The sequence below is a fragment of the Rhipicephalus sanguineus genome, chromosome 3 (assembly GCF_013339695.2).
Source record: "Rhipicephalus sanguineus isolate Rsan-2018 chromosome 3, BIME_Rsan_1.4, whole genome shotgun sequence".
Lineage (NCBI taxonomy): Eukaryota > Metazoa > Arthropoda > Arachnida > Ixodida > Ixodidae > Rhipicephalus > Rhipicephalus sanguineus.
In genome coordinates this window covers 179164094-179186242 of record NC_051178.1, presented here as the reverse complement: position 1 = coordinate 179186242, position 22149 = coordinate 179164094, and the positions used below count along the sequence as shown (strand labels likewise).

The 22149-nt window shown below is 46.3% G+C and overlaps 1 protein-coding gene across 1 annotated transcript in view; it reads right to left on the bottom strand.

The window, feature by feature from the left end:
• LOC119386137 (T-complex protein 1 subunit gamma) overlaps positions 1 to 21240 on the bottom strand; it is a 28046-nt gene extending 6806 nt beyond the window's left edge. The window contains exons 1-13 of the mRNA XM_037653481.2: positions 21114 to 21240; positions 20967 to 21028; positions 19874 to 19924; positions 10561 to 10623; positions 10346 to 10442; positions 10001 to 10121; positions 9838 to 9918; positions 5349 to 5454; positions 5178 to 5260; positions 3382 to 3448; positions 2888 to 3020; positions 1323 to 1404; positions 1046 to 1144 (exon numbers count right to left, since the gene is read on the bottom strand). Coding sequence (XP_037509409.2) covers positions 1046 to 1144; positions 1323 to 1404; positions 2888 to 3020; positions 3382 to 3448; positions 5178 to 5260; positions 5349 to 5454; positions 9838 to 9918; positions 10001 to 10121; positions 10346 to 10442; positions 10561 to 10623; positions 19874 to 19924; positions 20967 to 21028; positions 21114 to 21150 — 1082 coding nt within the window. The 5' untranslated portion in view covers positions 21151 to 21240. The remainder of the gene's footprint in view (positions 1 to 1045; positions 1145 to 1322; positions 1405 to 2887; positions 3021 to 3381; positions 3449 to 5177; positions 5261 to 5348; positions 5455 to 9837; positions 9919 to 10000; positions 10122 to 10345; positions 10443 to 10560; positions 10624 to 19873; positions 19925 to 20966; positions 21029 to 21113) is intronic.
• Between the last annotated feature and the right edge of the window lie 909 nt (positions 21241 to 22149).

Here is a 22149-nt window from a genome sequence, read left to right as displayed (position 1 = left end):
GGACGGAAAAAAGGCAGCCGCTTCACTGTGCGGCGATAAGGAAGAGCGCGAAGACGCCCGGCTGATTCTCATGCGCCAGGAGGTGCATGGTTTCAATTTGCTCGAGACAGCACCATTGTCGCCGGTGCCGGAGCGGAAATGCGACACATGGTGCCTTTGTGCCCCAGGAAAGGCCGCGACACCGAGTTTCCGCCGAAGACGGACCTCGGACCACCGCGCTGTGCGTCTCCGGCTAATAGGTCGTCTACGCTCAAATCAGCGCCAGCTGCCCAGACGCATACCAGTGGACTTGCCGGGCCTGCAGCCGCCGTTCGGCCGCATGGGTGGTCGGCTCGAGCAGCGACACGAGGGACTCATCACAACCCGCGTGCTGGCGGCATGCTTTCCCCGACGCGACATCGTTGCGAGAACAATGCGCGTGTTTGGGTTGTGTGTGCGTGTGCTGGGGGCGGTGCCAGCAAGGTGACCTGCAGGATTCGCTGCCCGATTGGATGGAAACGTCTTCCCCTGTTTCCCTAGGTCGGGCATCTAGGGACCGCCAAGGGGTTAAAAGACGCGAGCGGATGCATGCGAAGGACATTCCGGAACGAGTTATCTAAATGTAAAAATGTAAATAAACCTCTTATACGCTTCTTCTGCTCCTCAGTCCGGTTCCCTCCAACAGCAGCTCTTCTTGAGGACGAGGTTTGCGACCGCCTGCCTGGACGCGTGGAAACCAGCGCAATTGCGGGAGAGCCTGCCTCCCCTCTACAAACCTCCAACAACACCATCACAGAGACAACCTAAAAGACAACAATATTTCTTGTGGTGCAAGTGCATCTATGACCTCTTATTACCACCTTTGCATTGCAAGCTGATAAAATGCAGAAACTTTAGGGCATGCCTGGCCGACTAAGTTTAAAAGGCAGCAAGAATGCAACTATGCACATTTCAACACGCAACAGCATGCATACATTAAACATACAATGCTGCTTTCAAACTCATGGCTGTTAACTGGTTTTGATATGCCACAAAGAACCAGAAGAGGGAGCAGAAATACACATACTCTTCACCAATCTTCTTGATCTCAAAGAGGCCAGCCTTTGTGCCAACATCTTCCTCACGCAGCTCATCTGTGCGGTTTGCAATCGTTGCTCCACACACACTGAAAACAAACAAACAAACAAAAAAGACAAATGGAACGTCTGATTTATGCTGTCTGTGACACCGAAACAGAGAGAAAATAGATGTCTCAATATTAGGCAGCTAGCATCAAATTAGAAGATTCGACGAAAAATGAGGCAAGGTGAGGAGTTACACTGTACTAAAGAAACTATGCTTACCGGGCTATCCTGTTGTTGTCGGTCTTGCGCACACGCCGCACGCAAGAGATGTTGGCCTTCATGAGGTAGTGTTGTGCCAAGTCTGGTAAGATAAATAATTCAAACAACACCAGATTATGGAACTTGGAGAAATCGCAATCCAACAAACCACTTTTCATCAAAGCCTAAAGCCTGTGAAGTACGACTTGTGAAGATGCCAAGCATATTTTTCAGACACAATAAAAAAAAATTTATCAAGCAGAAAAAAACACAGTATCAATAAGATTTTACATTTCTCGCTAAGCTTAACATGATGTGAAAACAAGCCTTTGCATGAAAAGCATTGAACTGGTTCACGGCCTAATTGGTAAAGTCGCCGACTGTTTATTCGGACACCTTCATGGCACCGTCACTCGTCCCAATGAAGTAAGGTAAACACATGACTGAAAATTCGGATGCCCCACAGTGCGCCGTTCAATTTTCCGGACTCCTGCTGCCTGATCGAGCGCGACTTTAAATGCCATGACACGCTTTCAGCGATGTTTACAATATTTTGCTAGGTTGCCAGCACCGACAGGTTGCACCGGCTATGGCTGAAGGTCATGCCAGTGTAAAAAATCCACGCATAAATTACAATTGCCAATCTAGAAGGCTATGTTTGTTGACTATGCATAATGGTTGCCTTTTGGCTTTAGCCAGTCAGGTATCCAATGAATGCCAAGCCACTGTTCGGATTCAGCTCGGTACGGCGTTTGAGGGTGATCTGCGTCTCGCGCTTTGTGTTTCACTCTCTTGTTTGTTGCTTGGCGTGTGAGGCCTGATTCTGCTGAAATAGCTATGACGCCACCCATTCCATCTGCGCTGTCGGTACTAATGAAGAAACGCGGTAACTACAGGACACTGACAATGGCGAAAAAAGCAGCGACTACTCGCCAGGTGTAAGGTGGCGGACCTCAATCCAAAGTTTATCGGGAGTTTTCCCAGAGTTGGACGATGATGAGGGCGGGTCTTCGAACCACAGCACAGGTGGCCAGTGACTACAATGATGACGCGCTGCCCACACCACAGCGGTGAAATATGGATTTAGCCAGGTCGCAAACAGGGCTATTGTTGACCAACAGCGATGGCCAAACACTGGCTGAAATACATGCTGACTCGGTTGCGCGTAAGCGTGGGTGTGTGAAGACATGCAATGACAAGTTTTCCCGGCCACTGGGCCAATAAAGGTGCTTTTTTTCTGGTGAATCCTTTTTTCCGAAATCTCGATTATTTGTACTTTTCGGCGGTTCCTGCCGAGTCTGAATAAACGGTCAGCGACCATATTTGCTGTAATTGCCAACAAGAGGACGTAACATACACAAGTGTCCCTCTAGCACCAATTATGGCTTACTGCATGAAGAACTTGGTTCAACTTGCCCAGATGAGTAAAATTTATGTGAAAAAACAAGCCTTCCCTGCCCACTAATCATGCATGTGAAAAAAGAGAGAGAGAGAGGCTGTTGAAGTTACGTGCACTGTACGACAAAGTGAACAAGGTCAAGTGTAATAGCCATTCAACTCATTTTCATGGCAATATAGTTACTCACCAGAAACGCCCTTTTCTGTAATCACCACATCAGGCTTCAGCTTGATAATGTCTGAGCAAATCTGCTGGATGTACTGTTCCTCAATCTCCAAGATCTTGGTGAAGTCCTCCTCCCGTGAGATCTCGATGTTCGTCTGCAACAAAATGCATCGTCAAGTTGAACACTCAGTGAGGGCCATTTTGAACATACTGCTTGAAAATGTGCTCGTTTGGAAACAAAATAGAGGAAGCTAATCGAATCATCTGGATGAAGGGTGATGATGACCGTCAATCACTGAAATAGCACTCAACAAATGTTGTAATTATAAAGCACATGCCCAGTATTGTTAATACGAGTAACATAGCAACATAGCGACAAATATTTATAACAGTGGGCTTCTTCGTCAATACTGGTGTTGTTAAACTCTGTTACAAAAATGCGGACAGAAAGGGAGTTTCAAATGACACAAACAGCTGAAGAAACAGGTACTTTGCAATAAAAGAACAAAACCTTACCTGGCTCTCTCCCTTCTTGTACTCGAGGTTGCAATCCAGAAGCACAATTCGGGGCTTTTCGATCCTCCTGTAATATTTCATATGTTTGTTAAAGCCAAACAGCAACAGAATTGTACTTTATGTAAATATATATTTAGACTTTATAACCAGGAGAACCACTGTGTTACTTGAATTCACTGAGCTAGTTTGTTTTGTATATTTTATTTATTGCAACTGCTTCCCTTTTCAATGCCATTTGGCCCGGAGGGTATTATAAGTACATAAATAAATGAATATGCCTATGTGTATTTCCTAAAGTAGAAGAATAAATTGCGAAAAGGTTCAAAGGAAGAGCATTCGTATGGCACACATAATCAAAATTGGTCCACAATTTATGTTGAAGATGCTGTGCAGTACAGTGACATAAGCCACAAAGAAATACACCACCAAGCTGGTTATAGTGAAAATTATTCGGTCATGTGTACAGTAAATGTCTAAAAAAGAAATGCATGCTTTTTTATGTCACTCAAGTGGTCAAATTGACACAGCTGTGTCCTAAATGGCTGTGAAGGCCTGCCAGTAGACTTATCAGGCATCTTGGTGCTTGTGCAGTGAACCCTTGTGAAATATATGGTACAGGTTGGAACACTGCTTAACTAAGCACTAAACGGCAAGTGCAAAGATGCATCTCCTGACGAGCGCTGCCGATACCAACAAAGAAATAAATGTGTTGTCTCACTGTAAATATTGCCTAATGTACCCACAAGGCGATTTTATTTTATGAAATGCAGCCTTGTGTGGTACATGATGACATTGCATACTTGTCAGTTGCCTAATAGGCATAGGTCGGCAAAAAATGTGGAGCTCACTCAGACTCACTCACGAAACATATCTTACCCTTAGGGCTCACTCGGACTCAAACTCGCCAAACTTTTCCTCATCCGGACTCACTCGGACACAGACTCACTACAATTTTTCTCAACCGGACTCACTCGGACTCAGACTCACCAAAATATATTTCACCCGGACTCACTCAGACTCAAACTCACGGCTCGATCTGAGTCTGAGTGAGTCTGAGTGAGTCGACTCATGAGTCCGCTAGCCTATAATTAGCCTTTTTCAACTATAATGTCAATGCTCTTTAACGCCAATATCTCGCATAATCGGTGCGCTACTTAGCGCATTTTGATCTCGTACCTTCAAAGACGAGTTATCTGAGTTTGCAGTTCAATAAGGATCTTTTTGTTGAAAGAGATGACTCACACGTGATATTTTGATCAGTAACTTGCCGTGAAGAAGTTTGCGGGGTTAGGTCAAGGCACCTCCTCCCCTTCTCCCTCCTCAACTCATGCGTCTGATCAATAAATATTGAGCTGACGTATGAACGGTAGCGCGTTGAATTATGTGGGAGTATACGTGAGTATAAACGTGAGCCGACATAAGGCTGATAGTGATGCTGAACTTGAGTAGATAAGACCATAGGTCGGCAAAAAATGTGGAGCTCACTCAGACTCACTCATGCAATATATTTTGCCCTTAGGGCTCACTCGGACTCACACTCACCAAACTTTTCCTCAATTGGACTCACCCGGACTCAGACTCACCAAAATTTTTCCCAACCGAACTCACTCGGACTCAGACTCACAAAAACTTTACTCACCCGGACTCACTCAGACTCAGACTCACGTCTCGATATGATTCTGAGTGAGTCTGAGTGAGTCGACTCATGAGTGAGTTCGCCGACCTGTGCTAATAGGTACTATAGGTGTTGGAACATTAGGCTCAAGCTTAGCCTTGCCTGTTTATACATGACTAACCTTTTCATTCTGGGGTGCGTGACATCCTTGTTCAGCATCACTCCCCGCAGAACACATGAATCCTCAATGGCACCTCCCGGAACCTAGAAGTAGTAAGTTTACAAAATAACATGGCATTTTCAGAAACACATAGAATGGGTTAGAAGAGCAAATAAGCCTTCACGCACTGACCTTTTCCACCTTGGCATAGCGCTTGATGTCGATTTCCTTGTGGCCACCATCTTCTATGCAGACTGTCTTCACAGCATCGATGGCAATCTTGCAGGCCAGGTCACTCCTAAACAAAAAATCAGCACACCTCAGATTATAACAAATACACCATTATGAAAACCGCAAGGTGAAAATGCACACACGAGCGCACAAACAACCATTTTCATGCCGACTAATCACTCTGTGAAAATGACTGAACCAGAGCAAGTGTCCCAATTGGGTGACTCTGCATTGCCATGAATTGTGAAATTTAAATCGCTGTAGCCAATTACTGAAACGTTTGATAATAGTTTAGGTACTCCTACGAGGCAACATGCTCACCTATTGCAGCTACTTTCTGGAGGAGAACACACAACACTGAGATGAGAAGCTGTACTTGGAAAACCATTTGCAGGTTAACAGCTTGTGTATAAATCGTAACAGATTTGTCTCTCGAAAGTCACATTAAGACTGTCGAATTCTTTGTACCAGAGTGGCTGAAAACTGCACTACTTTCTTTGGTTGTGATAAACTCCTGCTATATACAAGTGGCACCTACTATGCTACAACTTCAATTGCAACGAAGCAGGGAGCGCTCTCATTCGGAGACAAAGTAGGAAAGCTGAATGCGTGGCTATGCTCCACAGCAATCAGAGGCTGGAAAAGGAAACACATCGGTGCACGTGTTGTGAACAAAACAACACGAGCGTGTGCCCAAGCATACAGCACGCAAACGACAGTACCTGCAGGCGCAGCCTGGCTGGACCTTTGCAAGATCTTTGTTGAAACTGATCTAAACTCTTGTCTAAAAATCAACTTGCGCAGCAGTGAAAGCTACAGGATGGGCAAGTCAATCAGAAGTGTATCAGGTTGTATCAGTACATGAAATTTCAATCCGTGTCTGTGTTCTAGTCAAAATGAACATCTACAGGTAATCAGAGCATATTCAATGTGATTCACTAACACTTCTAAGCTTTGTAGTGCTGATAAAGGAAATCCTCCATGAAAGAATTATGCAGATATCAATTGCCGTGGGTGCAAGTGAAGCGTTTACGTACATCTCACACACTGGGGACACACTGAGAATTTTGTGCATCTCAGAGAACCACTGTCCGAACAACCTAGCTGAGTGCCACGAGTTAAACCCACTGAACACAACAAAGAAAAATTCGCTCAGCAAATGTGTTCATGGCACATTTCTTATGTGCCAATGTGGATTTTGGAATGTCTGGTGTGCACTAGCAAAAGCAGTACAGTTGATCACATCATGGTTTTCAAGTGGTGCAATGCAGTTCTCATTTATAATAATTATAATAAAAATTACACCATCTCCCACTAAAGGGAACCATGTGTGGATGCGAAGCAGCGGGGAGCCAGTGTCAGCGCTGACGCTGACACTGGCGCTGACGCTAACTCTGACACTGGCAGTGGCATTACGCTGGCACTCATCGTGGCGTTGCGCAGGAGAGAATGAAGTGCGCGCGCGCTCGGTCATTTTATACTGCGGAACTACCGTGGCGCCCCCAGTGGAGTATGCAGCCGTTGCACCACCTGTCGTGCGTGCCGCTCCATAGAGTAGAGGATTCCTAGAGGAGAGAGAGCATAGGAGAGGAGAGAGAGGGGAGGAGACGCGCATGCGCAGTGGGGGGGCGGACGCCGCGGGAAGGAACGAGGGAGGGACGGACAAAGCCCCCGCCATAAGCTGCTTCGCACCTAAGTAATCCCTCGTTAACTCGAAGCCGTAAAATCCAGGGAAAATTTCGAGATAAGCGGTATTTCGAGTTAAGCAAAACGCCGAAAATGTTTGCCCAGGTCACTGTAAAAGAAAAGCCAGTGCTGCCAGGAAAAGCTCCACTGCACGAGACGGCAACCGTAGTAAAGCACAAGAATTCAGAGCGAAAAAAAAAATTTATTACCGAGGACCAAAAAACTGCGTGATGCTCGCCTGTTTCGCGTTCGCGTTCGGTCCCAGAAAGGCGTTCTCCAGTTGCTCAACACATCGCATGAGCCGTTGGTCGCCACCGCTGCATTCGACCTTGTTGCGGAGCAAGCGCAGCACGTTACGTGTTTCTGTCGTCGTAGGCACTTCTCGGGGCTCTTCCTCGTCTGCATGGTCTTCTGCGTCGTTCACGGCCATCTCAACGATATCGGCGTCCGACAGCATTCCGGTAACGGGGACGTCCGCCTCGTAGAGCGCATACTCCTCAAAGGCCATCTCGCCGTCTTCAGTATCGTTCACGCAGCCAGTTGCCTTGCGCACTTCATTGCACAGCTCATCACAGCCGCTGAATTCTGCGCCAATGTCTTCTTCGATCGATTCGGGGGCGCGAGAAAACCCTGCATGTGCGAAGCAGTTAGCAATCGCCAGCGGGCGTAGTTGGCGCCAGGCTTCGGCCATCAGATTGATTGCACCCAGCAGATCGATTTCATACTTTTTTCCCATTGTCGTATGACAGCAGAATTCGGTGCAGCAGGCTCTTCCTGCCGAATTCCTTGGCGATGCACGACTTGCTTCGACCTGCCTTTTCTACTTCCTTGATTAGCTCGACTTTTCTCTCCAACGTCAGAGATTTGCACTGCTTTGGGCGGGACATCGTGGTCGATATTCGGAAGCGTCCGTTGCACACACCACTCACTACTCAGCAAAACTGAACTCAAGATGCGTCGTGCGCAGATCGCGGGGAAAACAAAGAATACCAGCTCGCACATGCAAGGGTTAGGTTGCGTACTGACTGGCCCACGCTTGCACACGCCGCCCACGGCGCATAAGTCGCGCGCAGGTGCGCACATGTGATCACTCCCACGGTTGCTTGACAAGGCTGATAGGAAACGGCTGCGTCCGCGGGAATTTCAAATTCGGCCTTCACGACCGCGTTCGGCACGTATAGTAAGAGCTAAGCGTTCGCATGGAGCCCTCGTTTCCTGTTGGGAGTGGACTTTGCCTTCGGCCCTCCCGGTCAAGATTTCGAGATATCCGCTGTTCCCTCCGGAAAACGTTTCGAGATAAGAGGGGGCAAATACATAGCACCTATGGGAGGTTAATGCACGGCGAAAAAAAGTTTCGACTTAACCGAGATTTCGAGATAAGCGAGTTCGAGTTAACGAGGGTTTACTGTAATAATTGTTGGGGTTGAACTTCCCAACACCACGATTTGATTATGAGAGACGTCATAGTGGAGGGCTTCAGAAATTTCGACCATCTGGTGCTCTTTAACGTGCACCTAAATCTAAGTACACAGGCCTCAAACGTTTTAACTTGCACCGAAAATGCGGCTGCCTTTCATTTTCTTGACGAATACGTAGATCCAGCACTTATTTTGCAAAACAGCAGTGTAAGACGCAATTTTTGTTATTCGCGACTTCGCATCGGGACCATAGCTCAAGACTCCCGTGTTTTAAGCCGAAATGTGCTCCGAGCCCATGACTTATTACGTAACAACAAAGCGATTGTAGATGGCAACCACGCCTTTCAGAAAGCACACGGCTGTCCACGAACGCAGTTTTCGTTCCTTTGCGTTGCACATTTGCGGCACTTCACGCTCGGTGTGCTCAGAGGACCAGCCGAATTAACTGGGTTGCGGCCCAATACGACCGAATTAACGAGAGTTTGATGCCATTAAACAATGCATATGCTGGCCGGGACCAGAGGGCACGTCTGAATGATCCGATTTTCCGAATTAACGTGTGTTAAACCAGCGAGCTGTTCGTTGGCAAAAGCACTAATTTGTTGGCAATTGAAAACATTTGTGATGGACTATTTATTCATGTTTGGGAAGGGCATATACAATAACCTATCATTTACATTAGAAAATATACAAACATTTATGTAGGATTTATTTTCTCACGTACAACTCGCACCCTCAACAATTTGTGAAAAATTTTCTAAAAATGATCGAGTATTGCTGTGAAGCTAGCTTCCTTGCATAGCTGTGAAGCACTGCCATGAAGCCACCTTGGTAGATCGGAATTTGTGTTTTTTGTCTTGACTTTAGCTCCAAATTTTAAGTTTTTTTGTGAGGGTTACATGCGAGAAAATCTGGTAAAACCTATGTGCCTGCAAAACAGCTGATGCCTCAGCAGAGAGCTAAACTCTATCTTGTACCATGAGATGAGGTGCATGCAGAGCATGAGGAGGTGCCTTAGCAAACAATCTCGAAACTTTTGTTGCATTTCAAGTCAATATAGAGACAGTGTAGGCCTGGACGCTCTTACCTCAATCCATTATTGCAGGGAGAAATAAAATTAGACCAGTAACAATGATGGTTAGTTACATTTCACATCTCAAATCTACAAATCTACAGTTGGCTATGAACAACACATGCTTGGAATTCCTGGTTAATCATAATCAGCTAGGGTTTCTTCCCACACTCATTTGAATTATTGCACACAACTGTTCATGTATCCCACTCTCTTTGGAATGTGCTCAGCAATGAGATGAGCTTGGCTTTAATACCATGGTGTAAAAACGTACCATTTGTTGATGAACTTTGTTCCAATGCAGCTCTTGATTATCTCGGTCATCTGTTCCGGATTGTTGACATCAACTGGGGTACTGAAAGGTGAAGAGGAGAGAAGTGTAAATTCCTGTTCATGTTGCCGTGAAAATATGCAGGGCATCTCAAGTTGCTACTAACCTGACTTTATCTTTCAGAATGGTGATGATGTCTTCAAGAGCCTGGCGATACGCACTGATGATGACCGTTGGGTGCATGTTCTGTTCCAAGAATGGCAGCGCAGCACTAAGAAGTTCACCAGCTGTGAATCAACATATTGAACAATGTGAATGTAATCACATAACGTGACTGTGAGAGCACTGGGAGGCTAGGCTTAATGACACACATATAGGACATGCTGTTATTTATGCAGTAGTGGTTGTATTACACTATGTATTTTCCACGCAAGTTTAAGTGTTGATGAAGAAACCCACACAAACACACACACGTTGCAGTTTCCTCTAGTTCAACAATTCTTTGCCTCACCAAGTATTATGACAGATGTGGTGCCATCTCCAACTTCCTCATCCTGAGTCCGGCTGATCTCAATCATGGACTTGGCGGCTGGATGCTGAACTGTGATCTGCAGAAGAGTTATTGCTCATTACATCTGCAAACTCCTTGAATGCGCTGATAGCGGATACTATAGCACCAAACATGATTAAAGAAATAAGGGAAGAGAAACAACGTGGGGCACGCACTTCTCTCAGAATTGCATTTCCATCGTTTGTCATGATGATGCCTCCAATGGGATTCATAAGCATCTGGGGAGAGAATGGAAAAAAGGGACCATGTTATTGACACTCAGCAACAAACATCAACAAAAGACACTGCTGGTTTGTAAGATGCACGGCTGTAGACAATGTCATAAGTAATGTTTAGAACACTTCTCTGCCCTCGTCTTTATGAGCAATGTATAAACCAAAAGATAAACATCATCAGTTGCGGCCTATTACAATTTTACACCAATGTAGAGTGTCACTGCTATAATGACAGCAGTTAGCGATGACAGAAAAATACAATTTTAATTAAGAAGTTTCTGGTTAATGCACAGCGAAGAGGTTGGTCAATGTAGACGCTCACAGCCTATCACACCAACAAAATCACAATTTGTTGCCTATCAGGATGCCTTAATCATTACTGCTTCACAGAGCTGACACATTTCAAGTGCCGGCATCAAGGCCAAGTTATACATACCGGGTCTACTGTACCTGCAACATTTTGTAGCATGTTTTATCCAACTTGTACACGCTACAGAAAATAAGTAACCGATTACAATTTACAATTACTTCCTTTAAAATGTAATATATTAAAGTGGTCAGTTACAGCGCTAGAAAAATAACTGAGCAATTACAGAAATGTAATTCACTACTTCTGCGATACCTCTCTTTAAAATTTTATTGCCGAAACACAATAGCACAAGTTTACTCAAACTACAACGAACTACTGTGGCTTGTAGGGTAGATAGAAGGCTGGGAGGCTTACTGTGGCTTCTGTGATGTAGTGTTGCACATTGTTAACTGCACAATGTTAACTTTCAACAGGAATTGTTTTAAAGCACAGCTCTTAGACACCCGTTCCTGCATTGAGTGGTGTTGTAACCGGCAGAGTGAACGAGGACGAAAGAGAGCGAACGCGAAGCACAGCAGAGGACAACAGGCGGTGATAGCGAAGAGAGCGCAAGGAGGGAACGACAGTGGTGTCCACCGATACCACATATGGAAATAAAGCGCTGCATGAACGGAGGCCTGTCGGCGGTGGCTGTTGTGAAATGCACTCATGTGCTGCCTTCCGCGGTCTCCCAGTTAGCGAGGCAGTCGCCCAACGCTCAGTCTGCGGCGGTTGATGCGAACTGTGTTGCACGAAATTGTCCACGCCAGTCACGCGACTCATGCCGTTCTCTTCTTAATGTAAGCCGTGTACCTATACACAAAATAGTCTCAGCCAGTTCTTTCTGAACAATGAGTGACGCTACCGGCAGAAGTGCATCTGCTGCTGCTGCTAAACGAGCTGCCCGAGCAGAGGCTCAACAACGCCGACGCCAGAATCCTGAGGTGCGCGCCGCCGAAGCATTTGCCTCAACTTATCGCAATAGGCAGTGTCGTAATCGTCGGTGAATTTTTCTGAAGTTGTCGTCGTTGATTCTTCCATGCTTCCTCGTTGAGAGCTCAGCGCCTACACTGAACACTCTCAATGCATGCGCTGGAGGGAGTGGAGGTATTATAACGTAGGAACACCTAGTGCACCAGCTCATAGCTGCGCAGTGCTTCGATGCTAGTGTCCATGTGCTCTATGAAACATCGTGTTTTGCGGTTGCTGGCGCTTAGGTAAGGCTTTGCAGGTAAGGCCAAGGAAAAGATGAAAAAAAAAAAAAAGTTATGTAGGGACCCCCTGTCCTGTCAGACGGTCCTACAGAGCGGTCGCGTATTTGTCGTGATGAGAACTGCTGTAGAAGACTGATTTTGAAAAGAAAAGTAATTTATTACAGGTAATCAACTCCAACATGTAATTGAATAACCCAGAACGCTACAGTTCCAAAAAACTAATCGATCATATTACAAAATTACAGGAAAATGTAATTGATTACAATTAATCGATTACTCGTAATATGTTACGTACAACTCTGGTTTTACCCAAAGTGCCTACATATTGCTATCAATGTCTCAAGAAAATACTCATGCATAAAAGTACACTTCTCTCCATTTTCTGGAGGAGCAATTGGAAACCACACGTAACCTTTCCATGGTGCCTCAAGCTATTGCTCGCAGTTCGGGGTCTTGAAAATACTATAGCCATTTCTCCTGAAAACTTAAGTGAATGCTAGAAATTCATTTGCAATTTAAAATGTGTTTGTCAGACCGGTCACAGGTAACCGGCATTGCCATAATTACTTCTTGTGGCTAAATGTGCGTAATGATGACTTCGGATATTAAAACATGGGCCAGTCTGACGCGAAGTATACGAAATGCCTTTGTGCACGAACAGGCATCCATGGTGAGGGCCGCTATCTCCACAGAAGCGACCAGCGCGCCTCTATCGTCCGCGTCGCAATGTGGCCCGCCGCCGAGCCTGACGCAAAGTGATACAGGTGCACTAGACACACGCCTCGCGTCCAAACGCGCGCAGGCGTTCTCCAAAGTGAGCGGCGCGTGCGAGACACCCGCGCGCGCGCATTTAGAAAACAGTAGCAGCCGCCTGTTGCGAGTGAACTTGTTGAGCAAGCCATCGGTAGCCATGACAACGTCATCAACGTAGCGGACGCCGCGATGATCTGTTGCCGCCGACGGGAACGCCGACGGAGCGTACGACGAGAGAGCAGTGAGTAGAGCATGGAACTTGCTTTCTGGCCAGCACGACGGGAGAGAAAGAAAAAGAAACTGAGCGCTGTGGCTCGCACGTTTCCAGTGCGGGCCAGGTGCTGCTTTCTGCAGCTCCCGTCATGCAACGCAACCGTAGTAAACAGCCAGTTTAGTTTTTGGAAACCACGTGACGCGCGGTGCAACGTTGTAACGGACGGCCGAAGTTCGATGCATTCGGAGAAAACCGGCGCAAAGCGTTTTTTCTTTTTGTCCGCAAAACGGCCAATCGTTGGCCTGCTTGCGCGTAGACGAGGTGCTGCTTGCTGCTACAAACAGCAGCGGGTTCGACGGCACACAGGCGACGGTGACGAAAACGTGGACGCCCGCCTGACGAGGCTTTCCCGATTTAGCGAGCAAGCCCGGCCCGTCGTCGCACCCCTTCATCGCGATAGCGCGCCGTCCCGCCGAGGTTTCTCAGTCGCACGAAACGTAGACGAGGAGAGAGCGTCAGCCGCCCGGGCTCGTTCGTGCACGACGTCAAATCGAACCATGAGCGGTCCTGGCGAGGTAAACAAAACCGCACGACATGCCACTACCACGCGGACTTCTCGTATTCTACGGAGATTCGGCTCAACAGGCACGCTGCACGACCAGCAACCGATCGAAGACCAGTACGCCGGCTCTCAATACATGACGACTCTCTCCACGCAAATATTGATGTGCCGCGTCTGTTTTAGTGCTCCGTTTTTCCTACAAGGCGCCTCACAGAGAAAAAAGAGAAAAGCATTTTCAATGCCCTCAAAACAACCGAGAGTACATCGCGGAAGCGCAGCACTGGTGCTTTTGTTTTCGCGACTCAGTACAACGCACAAACAGCGGCAAAGCGCCTCGATTTTCTGAAGCGCGAAACATAACCGCGACGGCCGACACGCAAACGAAGACAATGGTCATTTCAACTGTCACCTGTTTCAGCCTCGGCTGCATTCCGTTTTCTTACGGATGCACGCGCGCTATCACGCCGACGGCATCGAAGAAAAAAAAAAGAAAAAAAGGCGGCGCTCCACTGCTCCACGCGCCAGACTCGCGCGGCAGCCCACGTACTGCACGACTGCGAACACCACGGCTTTGACCGGTCGCCCGATTCCAGCCGCGAATAAATGAAAAGAATCGGCCAGCTGCGCTGTCCGGATACACAATCACACCGCTTCCCGAGACGACGACGCGGAAAAAGCGGCGCGGCCTTGGAGACATCGAAAGCTGCTGCTGCACAGAGTTGTGCGGGATTTGCATCGCGCAAAGGCGGAACGCGAACCCCCGGTGCGCGCACAGCGCGGGAGGATCGCCACTTGCGTGCTATACTTCCTAGTGCGTCGGCAGTGAAGCGCGCAGCGCATTTGATAAGCGGGGGCGAGCGGGCATAGACTATAGTTGGTATCTTCCTGGTAATCTGAAGCTTTTGCATATACTTCAGGAACTCCACATTCCTCAGTTTGTAGCTTGTCTCGAGGAGACTGACTACAGCAAACACACCTCAAGGCGGCAGATTTATGACGAACTTTCGACACAACGACGATATAGAAGGTTATTTGGTGTATCACAAACCTCAATAGAATAACCGTCAATCGTGCACCCAAGCAATTCCAACATTTCAAAATACCGAAGAAAGGCATAGCGAGGGGGACAGAAATATAAATAAAAGCCAGAGGAGCGGCAGTAAGCAATGCATGACGTCCCAAAAAACTGTGACGAAAGGACCCCAGACACCGGCTAAAACTGTGAAAACGAGCTTTCTTTCTTTTTTTTTTTTTTAAAAGAAAGGCAATGGGAGGGTCTATGTCGTGAACACTATTTTTAGGTGGTCGTTTCGGACTGCGGTCCGAGTGTTAACGTTGAGTGTTACGACTGCACAAAGGAGAGAAAGCAAGCAAGGGCTAGAGGTGACGCACGACCTAGCCACTGCTCACAAATGAGGCAGGGCCCATTGAGGCTAGTGGAATGGGCTTTCCAGCACTGGGTCATGCAGACAGTGAGAGAGCCCAGGCACGCCCCTAACAAATGGATGGCACAAGTCAATGCACACTTGTGTATGTATGGTTACTCGCAAAGGCAAGTTCTCATTATTTTATGCTACACGCAGCCTCTATTGCAAGCCATTATACTTCGTACAGACATCTGGCACGATGTTTCAGAGAGGATTCTAGCCCTTCATTTATATTCACTTCCTATTACCTGTCACGCAGAGCGATTGGTCCTCCCAGGAGTAGTAGCAGTAAGCGAGCCTGACAGAGGAAGGTAATACTATACATAAAAAAATTGCGAAATATTGGCTCTGTTGTCAAACTAAATGAAAGCTTGTGTACTCTATGATGGAGGAGTCTGCTAGCAATTTAAAGCAGGTAGCAGATACATATTCCTTGCATGCAAACGAAAAAGAAACCTTAAAAACAGTTTCACAGCTAGACAGGTAAACTTGTAATAAAACAAACTGCAAAAATGTATTCACCCCCCCCCCCTCGCCGCAATTTTACAGTGGTTGCCACAGAGCATGCTAGAGCGGTAAAAAAAAAAAAAAGGCAAGTAGGCTGGCTGCAAGCCGAAACTGAAGCAGATTGTGGAACCAGCCAATCAATTTGCAGATATACTATTTCCACAAGTAACTTCACTCGCGGCCTCTTTTTATTTGCTGTAAACACGCGGGAAACTTTTGAAGCGACTGTACAAAACGCAGAGGTTCCCTCGGAGACTGACATTTCCTTGCATGATCTGAAATGAGTGCTCAAGTGCAAACACCTTACTTGTAAATGTCACAGAACCCAGTTCATTATCGTACGCTATCAATCATTTTCCTAAAACCACAATGACAATTTGTTGACGGAATTCCAGTGAGGCCATTCCACTCGGAAAATTTCTGAGTCACGTTTGAGCCATGTGTTACAGTTGAAGCAGAATGTCACCGTGATGCATTTCCGAAAGCACTACGAATACCCATAAGGCTAGGAGAAATTTACCAGCTAAATGGGTCTTTAACAGACATGTTCTAATGAAACCGAATGACCAGGAAAGGAGCAAGAGCAGAGAACACGCTAGTAGACAAAACTTGCAGTATGTAATGTCGGCGCTTCTGAAGTTCATTGTGGTTACAGGATTTATCTACTTGTTTGTAAATGAGGGATTTAACGCAGCCTGGACATGCATACATGTGTGCATCTAAACTGGGTGTTTCACGTAACTAGAACCAAGAATTAAAAAAAACTGTCTTGTGGTGCTCGTTAGGGTATATATTAGATTGTGCTTAATGAGTTGACTAACGCCAATTATACAAAATTTTTTAATATTTACTTAAAGGGGCCCTGCAACACTTTTTTAAGTAATCATTGAATGGCTTCATTAGAAAAGCTTATTACCTCATGAATCGACTGCTGCAAAAACGTTTAGAACCCGCCAAGTATGAGCGGAGTTACAGGGATCTGCCGCACGTTTTAAGTGCCTTTGCTATCCTTTCGTACCAGCGAGCGCATTGAAAGCTATGCAGGGAGGGGGATGATAAGGGAGCAGGAAGATGTGTCCCTCTGCCAGCGCACGTCATGACTTTGAGCAGTTTTTCGTGTTTTCTTTGAACGCACGGCTTACAGTGTGATCGCGGGCACGTGGTGGCATCTTGCGCGGCCACGGTAACCATGGCGGTCATGATGCTGAAATCAGCCAATGGCTGTGGACTTGGATATGGCGCAGTGATTTGGGTATATAGCATCATTTGTAGAGAGAAGAGGGAGTGATTTCTAGCTTACTTTGAAAATTAATTGTAAATTCCAGGCCGCGTGCTGGGCTATAATGTTTGGCTCGCGTGTTCTCAGGAGCCTCGACTACCAATTGCGTTTTCTGACCATGCGAAAAAGTGTTGCGGGTCCCTTTAAGGGCCAAGTGCATTTTGTATGTTGTAGAGGGCATACAAAACAACCAGTCCAATTTTTGGTTCCGACATACATGCTGCGCAGTGATCTTTTTCAGTGTTTAAATAAAGCCAGTGGAATTTAAAGTAAAACCACATGACTGCACTCATGCGCTACTGTATTGCAGCGCTCTCAACCGTGCTTCAAGAAAATGAACCGTGAAGTGAGCGGCTGTGGCACTAGGCATCAGCTACATAGGATGTCAGCATTTTGACAGATGCGAACGGCAAGGAACCACCATTGTGCCTCGTAAAGATAGGTTGACGGTCCGTACACACGCTTCGTTTTGAATTTACGACATGTGAATCATTTCGGTTCATATATCATAACTTTTACTGGCATACGTAGGTGTATTTACTAGGTCCATAGCTATCGCAATGTATTGCGCTTGTTTTCTTTGGTTTTTTTTTAAATTTGTTACTGTTAGTAATGAACATGTATAGTCAAAACCACATGTATCAAACTTGCAGAAAGAAAAGGGCGGGGGGTGGGGGGGGGGGCTCAGTTTGATATATTGTATAATTTGATATCAAACTTTTAAAGAATTTATCGTATGTTCTATGCGAATTTTGGTGCACAAGTTGGCTTTGCAGCACTGCTTCACAATAATGCAAGGAAGGCGGCTTCATGGCGATAAGCATTATTTTTTACTTTTTGCTATTTGCAGTTGGCGGTGTGAGTTATATGCAGGGGCGGGTTATACGCAACAAAATACGGTTTCAATCTAAACAGTGCCTCAACGTCTTCAATCGTAGTTGTGCGTACTCATCGGCTGCCAGAAGGCTCTTAATGTCGGCCTTGTTCTTCAATATTGTACTTAGCGTGCTTCTTGGGATAGTGGACCCAGCAGTGATGTCACACTTCTCTACATTCGACATCTTCAACTTTACGGAGAACAGCAGGTTCTTTCGTTTCAAGGTAGCCATCACGTTAAAGGGACACTAATGGCAAATAACAATTCATGTCAGAGTGGAAAGCTTGATGCTTGAGAACGTCTGAAATGTCAATATTATAAGAAGCATTGCTTTAGTAAACAAGAAATTAAGCTAAATGTAGGACAAGATTTGCGCTACCAGTGAGACATTCCAGAGTGCAAGCCCCACGATGTAGGAGCGCCTCTGTACAATTAATCACAAGTACTCAAACTACCCATGACAGAGAAGAACCTTTCAGTGCATTATAAGACGAAATAAAATTGCAGTTCAGTCTGATTCGTGCAAAAAAAGAAGCTGTTGACAATATCCTCGTTTCGTTTTCGCTGGGCTGTGCCCTGCTAAAGCCCCTTGCTCCGATGTGCCGCAGTGCTGGCTGTCGAGCAGTAAAGCGTGTAAAGGGGCGGGCATGGCTACGCCAGGAGGCTGTTCATGGAGGTGGGCAGTTTGAATTGCGCTGACGATATGCAGACCACTAAAACGGGATTTTCTTTCAAACTAAGCATTTTCTTGGCACGAGACAAGCACGAAGAGGTTTATGGAACACTATTTCAATAATCCATGTTGACTTGATATTGGCCTGCAGCGTCCCTTTTAACAAAGGGAGCATAGAATTGCAGAGAAGCAAATGGTGACCATGCACGATGATGACGAATTATGAGATAAAGCACGTGATGGCAAGCAGTAGTTTTTACTTGTTCCTTGTGGCCTCGTCCTAAAACGCTTGCGAGAAAATCCCCATCAGTAAGGGAAAGCCAACATGGGGCGTTATGCTCTGCCTCATGTTTGATGTATATAAAAGTGTTCCGGTTATTGTTGTTCAATGGAGCCATAGATTTTTCTATGTATTGACGGTAAAGCATTGTAGTGTTCGAAAACAGTTCGATATAAAGGATAATTCGATTTACCCAAGTTCAATAGGTTCGACTCTACTGACTTCATAGCATCGTACACATTTGAGGCAAAACTAATGTTTCATTTTTTCAATATATATTTTTCAATATTCGCACCACTTTCCCTCAAAACACAATAACATAATGCCTATATGGCACTGTAGGGCTTTTGCTAAATAGAGGAGAGAGACAGACTTATCTAGAAAATTAAATTGAATGAATTTTAATTCTTTATTCGAAGTCTCACATTCAAGCAAAGACTCTGTTTACAGCTGGCCTCCCAATATCAAATGAGCAGGCTCACTGTGATTTTTTACACACAATGCCTGGTTGCATAGGAGGCAGCTATGTCGCTAAACAAAGACACGAAAAAGAAAAAAAAATCACATAGCCTGTTTCCCTGCACTGCAACTTTTTTTTTTTTTTTTTTGAATCCCGTAAGACCTTACTTAGACTGAAGAAGGTGCACAAGACAATAGCAAAAATTGGAAGACCTTGTGCACTTACAACATGGTTGCCCCCATGGGCATTGGCAGGGGGGTGCATAAGGGGCACTTGCCCCCCACCAAGTCACACTAACACATGCACCCTACTCAAGCCCCATTGTGATGTAACACGGGTTTGCACTCCCCAGGACGAAACCCTGCCGACGCCCATGGTTGCACCCACGTAATGATAAGTTCTCTTACCGGTCCTTCGGATTTTAAACCAATCTCAATGGTCATTCGCATAATCTGTAGCAATGTGTTGCTTTGTAACAAAAAAAATAATGGGTTTGTGTGTGTGTAATATGAACACTCGGCACCTACAAAGCAATGCAGCTACGCAGCAATGTACCTTTGACGACCTACCAAATGCAGTCATGATGTCATATAACCAATGTTAATGTGCTTTGCTAAACAACAAGAATAAATGTTCACGATAAAATAAAAACACTTACTTTTAACATTGCCCGTGGTCCCAAGCAAGTGCGTATAACATCAGCAACAGCCTAGAAAAAAAAAATGAAATGTATTGTGCACTGCTGATTACATAGTCTTACAAGTATTATATTCCCTGACTATTAGAAAAGAAGATTGCTTGTCCTTTGAACAAAAATGAGCTTTTTGCTGCTCAGTGGTAATTCAGACACCTCAGGCCGTCACTGGGTCGTTTGCACGCGACCCTCGAGTTGGAAACCGCGAATGAGTTCACATGAGGTTTCATCACCATTACCACTGGGCACCCATAAGAGCTCAGAAGAAAACGCCACAACATTGTCAAGCGAGCCTACCGCACCGGGATTCGAACCACCGACCTGCCGATTGCCAGGTCAGCGCGTTAGCCCGCTCGGCCACGAGCAGGTCCACAATCAGCGCAGCAAAATATCTAGTGGCTCGTTGACTAAGGAACTTTCGCAAACAGTTCAGCAGTGTACCCAACTTCACTGTTAGTGCCTTGCTTTCCACGCTACGCCTTTTTTTTTTTTTTTGCGATTTCCAGCATTTCTATTGTGCGCACCCACTCATCAAGCATGGCAGCCATTGACGAGCGGGGAAAAACGCTTAAAAAATTCTGCGTAACTGAACCATGGCTCAGAAATATTTCAAATCAGCCGCCTTCTTCGCCTTCAACTTGCCGAAATATCTCCTTTTATGGTGTTCAGCGTGTCCACGCGCTGCGATAACAAGGCTGTCAGGTTTAGCGATTGCATTAGACCAAAACCGGGGCTCCAGGCACACTAGACTACACACATGTATATTTTTATTCTTCTCATAACAATGCTCAGACCGAGCTAGCCTTTCACACGCCACATGCTCGACGCTCTTTGTGGAGGAGTCGCCCATCGAAGTAAGCCTAGCGACGCCGACACATGAGCGCGGCACCGGGCTAAACACTCGCACGTACTGCACATTCAGGCCCGGTTAGTACACAATTGAGAAGTAACGCGCAAAAACTCGTCCCAGAAAGCGGGATTTCGCGGTATACTGATGCAATTTCATTCAAACTACGTACTACAAATTTCGACTGTCACGCCGCAGTCAATCACTCACCTTTGCAGCTCGAACATTCTCGATCTGAACTTTCCTACCAGACTCTCGTTTGGTGTTCTGGCCTAGAAGGGAAGCACGAGTGTGTAGCGAAAACGAGACTCGAGCGTCGAGCAGTTTAAATGTGAAAAATAGATCGCGTTTTCTTACTCAGAACGAGGATCGGGACTTGTCCAGGGCCCATCATTTTTCTTGCTACACGCGTGTTTCACACTGGAGGAGGAGGCTTCGACTGCGGCAATATGCTAGTGGACGAATTAAACGTGAAGCGAGACCTGAGGCTGTCTGAGACAAACGCTTCACTCCTGAAGTAACGTATTATGTAGCGTCCTCTTGTGCTCAAAATGTTCACTGCACAACGCCACTTTAACTGACCTTCGAGACTGCACAACGTCACTTTAATCGACCTCCGAGATTACAATGCGCATGACGCGATGCGCGCTTGTCCTGCCATCTACTGCTGATAACTAAAAGTGTACCGCAGTCGCTGGAAGCGGCCTCTCTCGTTCGTAGCTGCAATCGCCACAAACAGATACGGTGGTGTCCTCTGTCGGCAGCTGCCACAAACACCATTATGCGGCGCTCCGCGCGGAGTTTTTGCAGTTGTGCGGATGTTTTCGTTGAGCATGGTGGGTCGTCGAAAACGCCTTCGCAAAGCGCCGAGTGGCGGCCATGACCTCGGTGTTTTAACCCCTTTCGGAGCCCGTTAACGGCCCTTCCTAGATCTATCGCGGAGTGTTGTGCACGGATGGATGTTGGTGAGTCCCACTCTTACAGTTTCGCATTCGGGTTCCGCGTAGCGCTGCTCAAGGAGCAGAATTGACAGTTCGGAACGACACGCGCAGTGCGGACTTTGCTCGGTCCGTATAGGCGCTGCTGTAATAACCGTCTCATTTTTTTGTATATGCACTATTGCCCGTAATAATGCTTTTGAGTCAAGCGATTGATTCGTGGGGACGCCCGGGGCTTGTGGAGGGGCCGAGAAAACCGCGGAGCGCGTTTGTTTTGACTGCTCACTGTTGCCCCTGCTGCGAACTTCTGAAGTGGAGGAGGCGTTTTTACTCCATCGGGACCTCTGTGCCTGCACCGCACCGCGAAAAAAAAAAAAAAAAAAACAAAAAAAGATCAGCGGCGCGCACGCGTAGAGAGGAGTGCTTGGATAGGTTAGCATGCACAGAGGGATGAT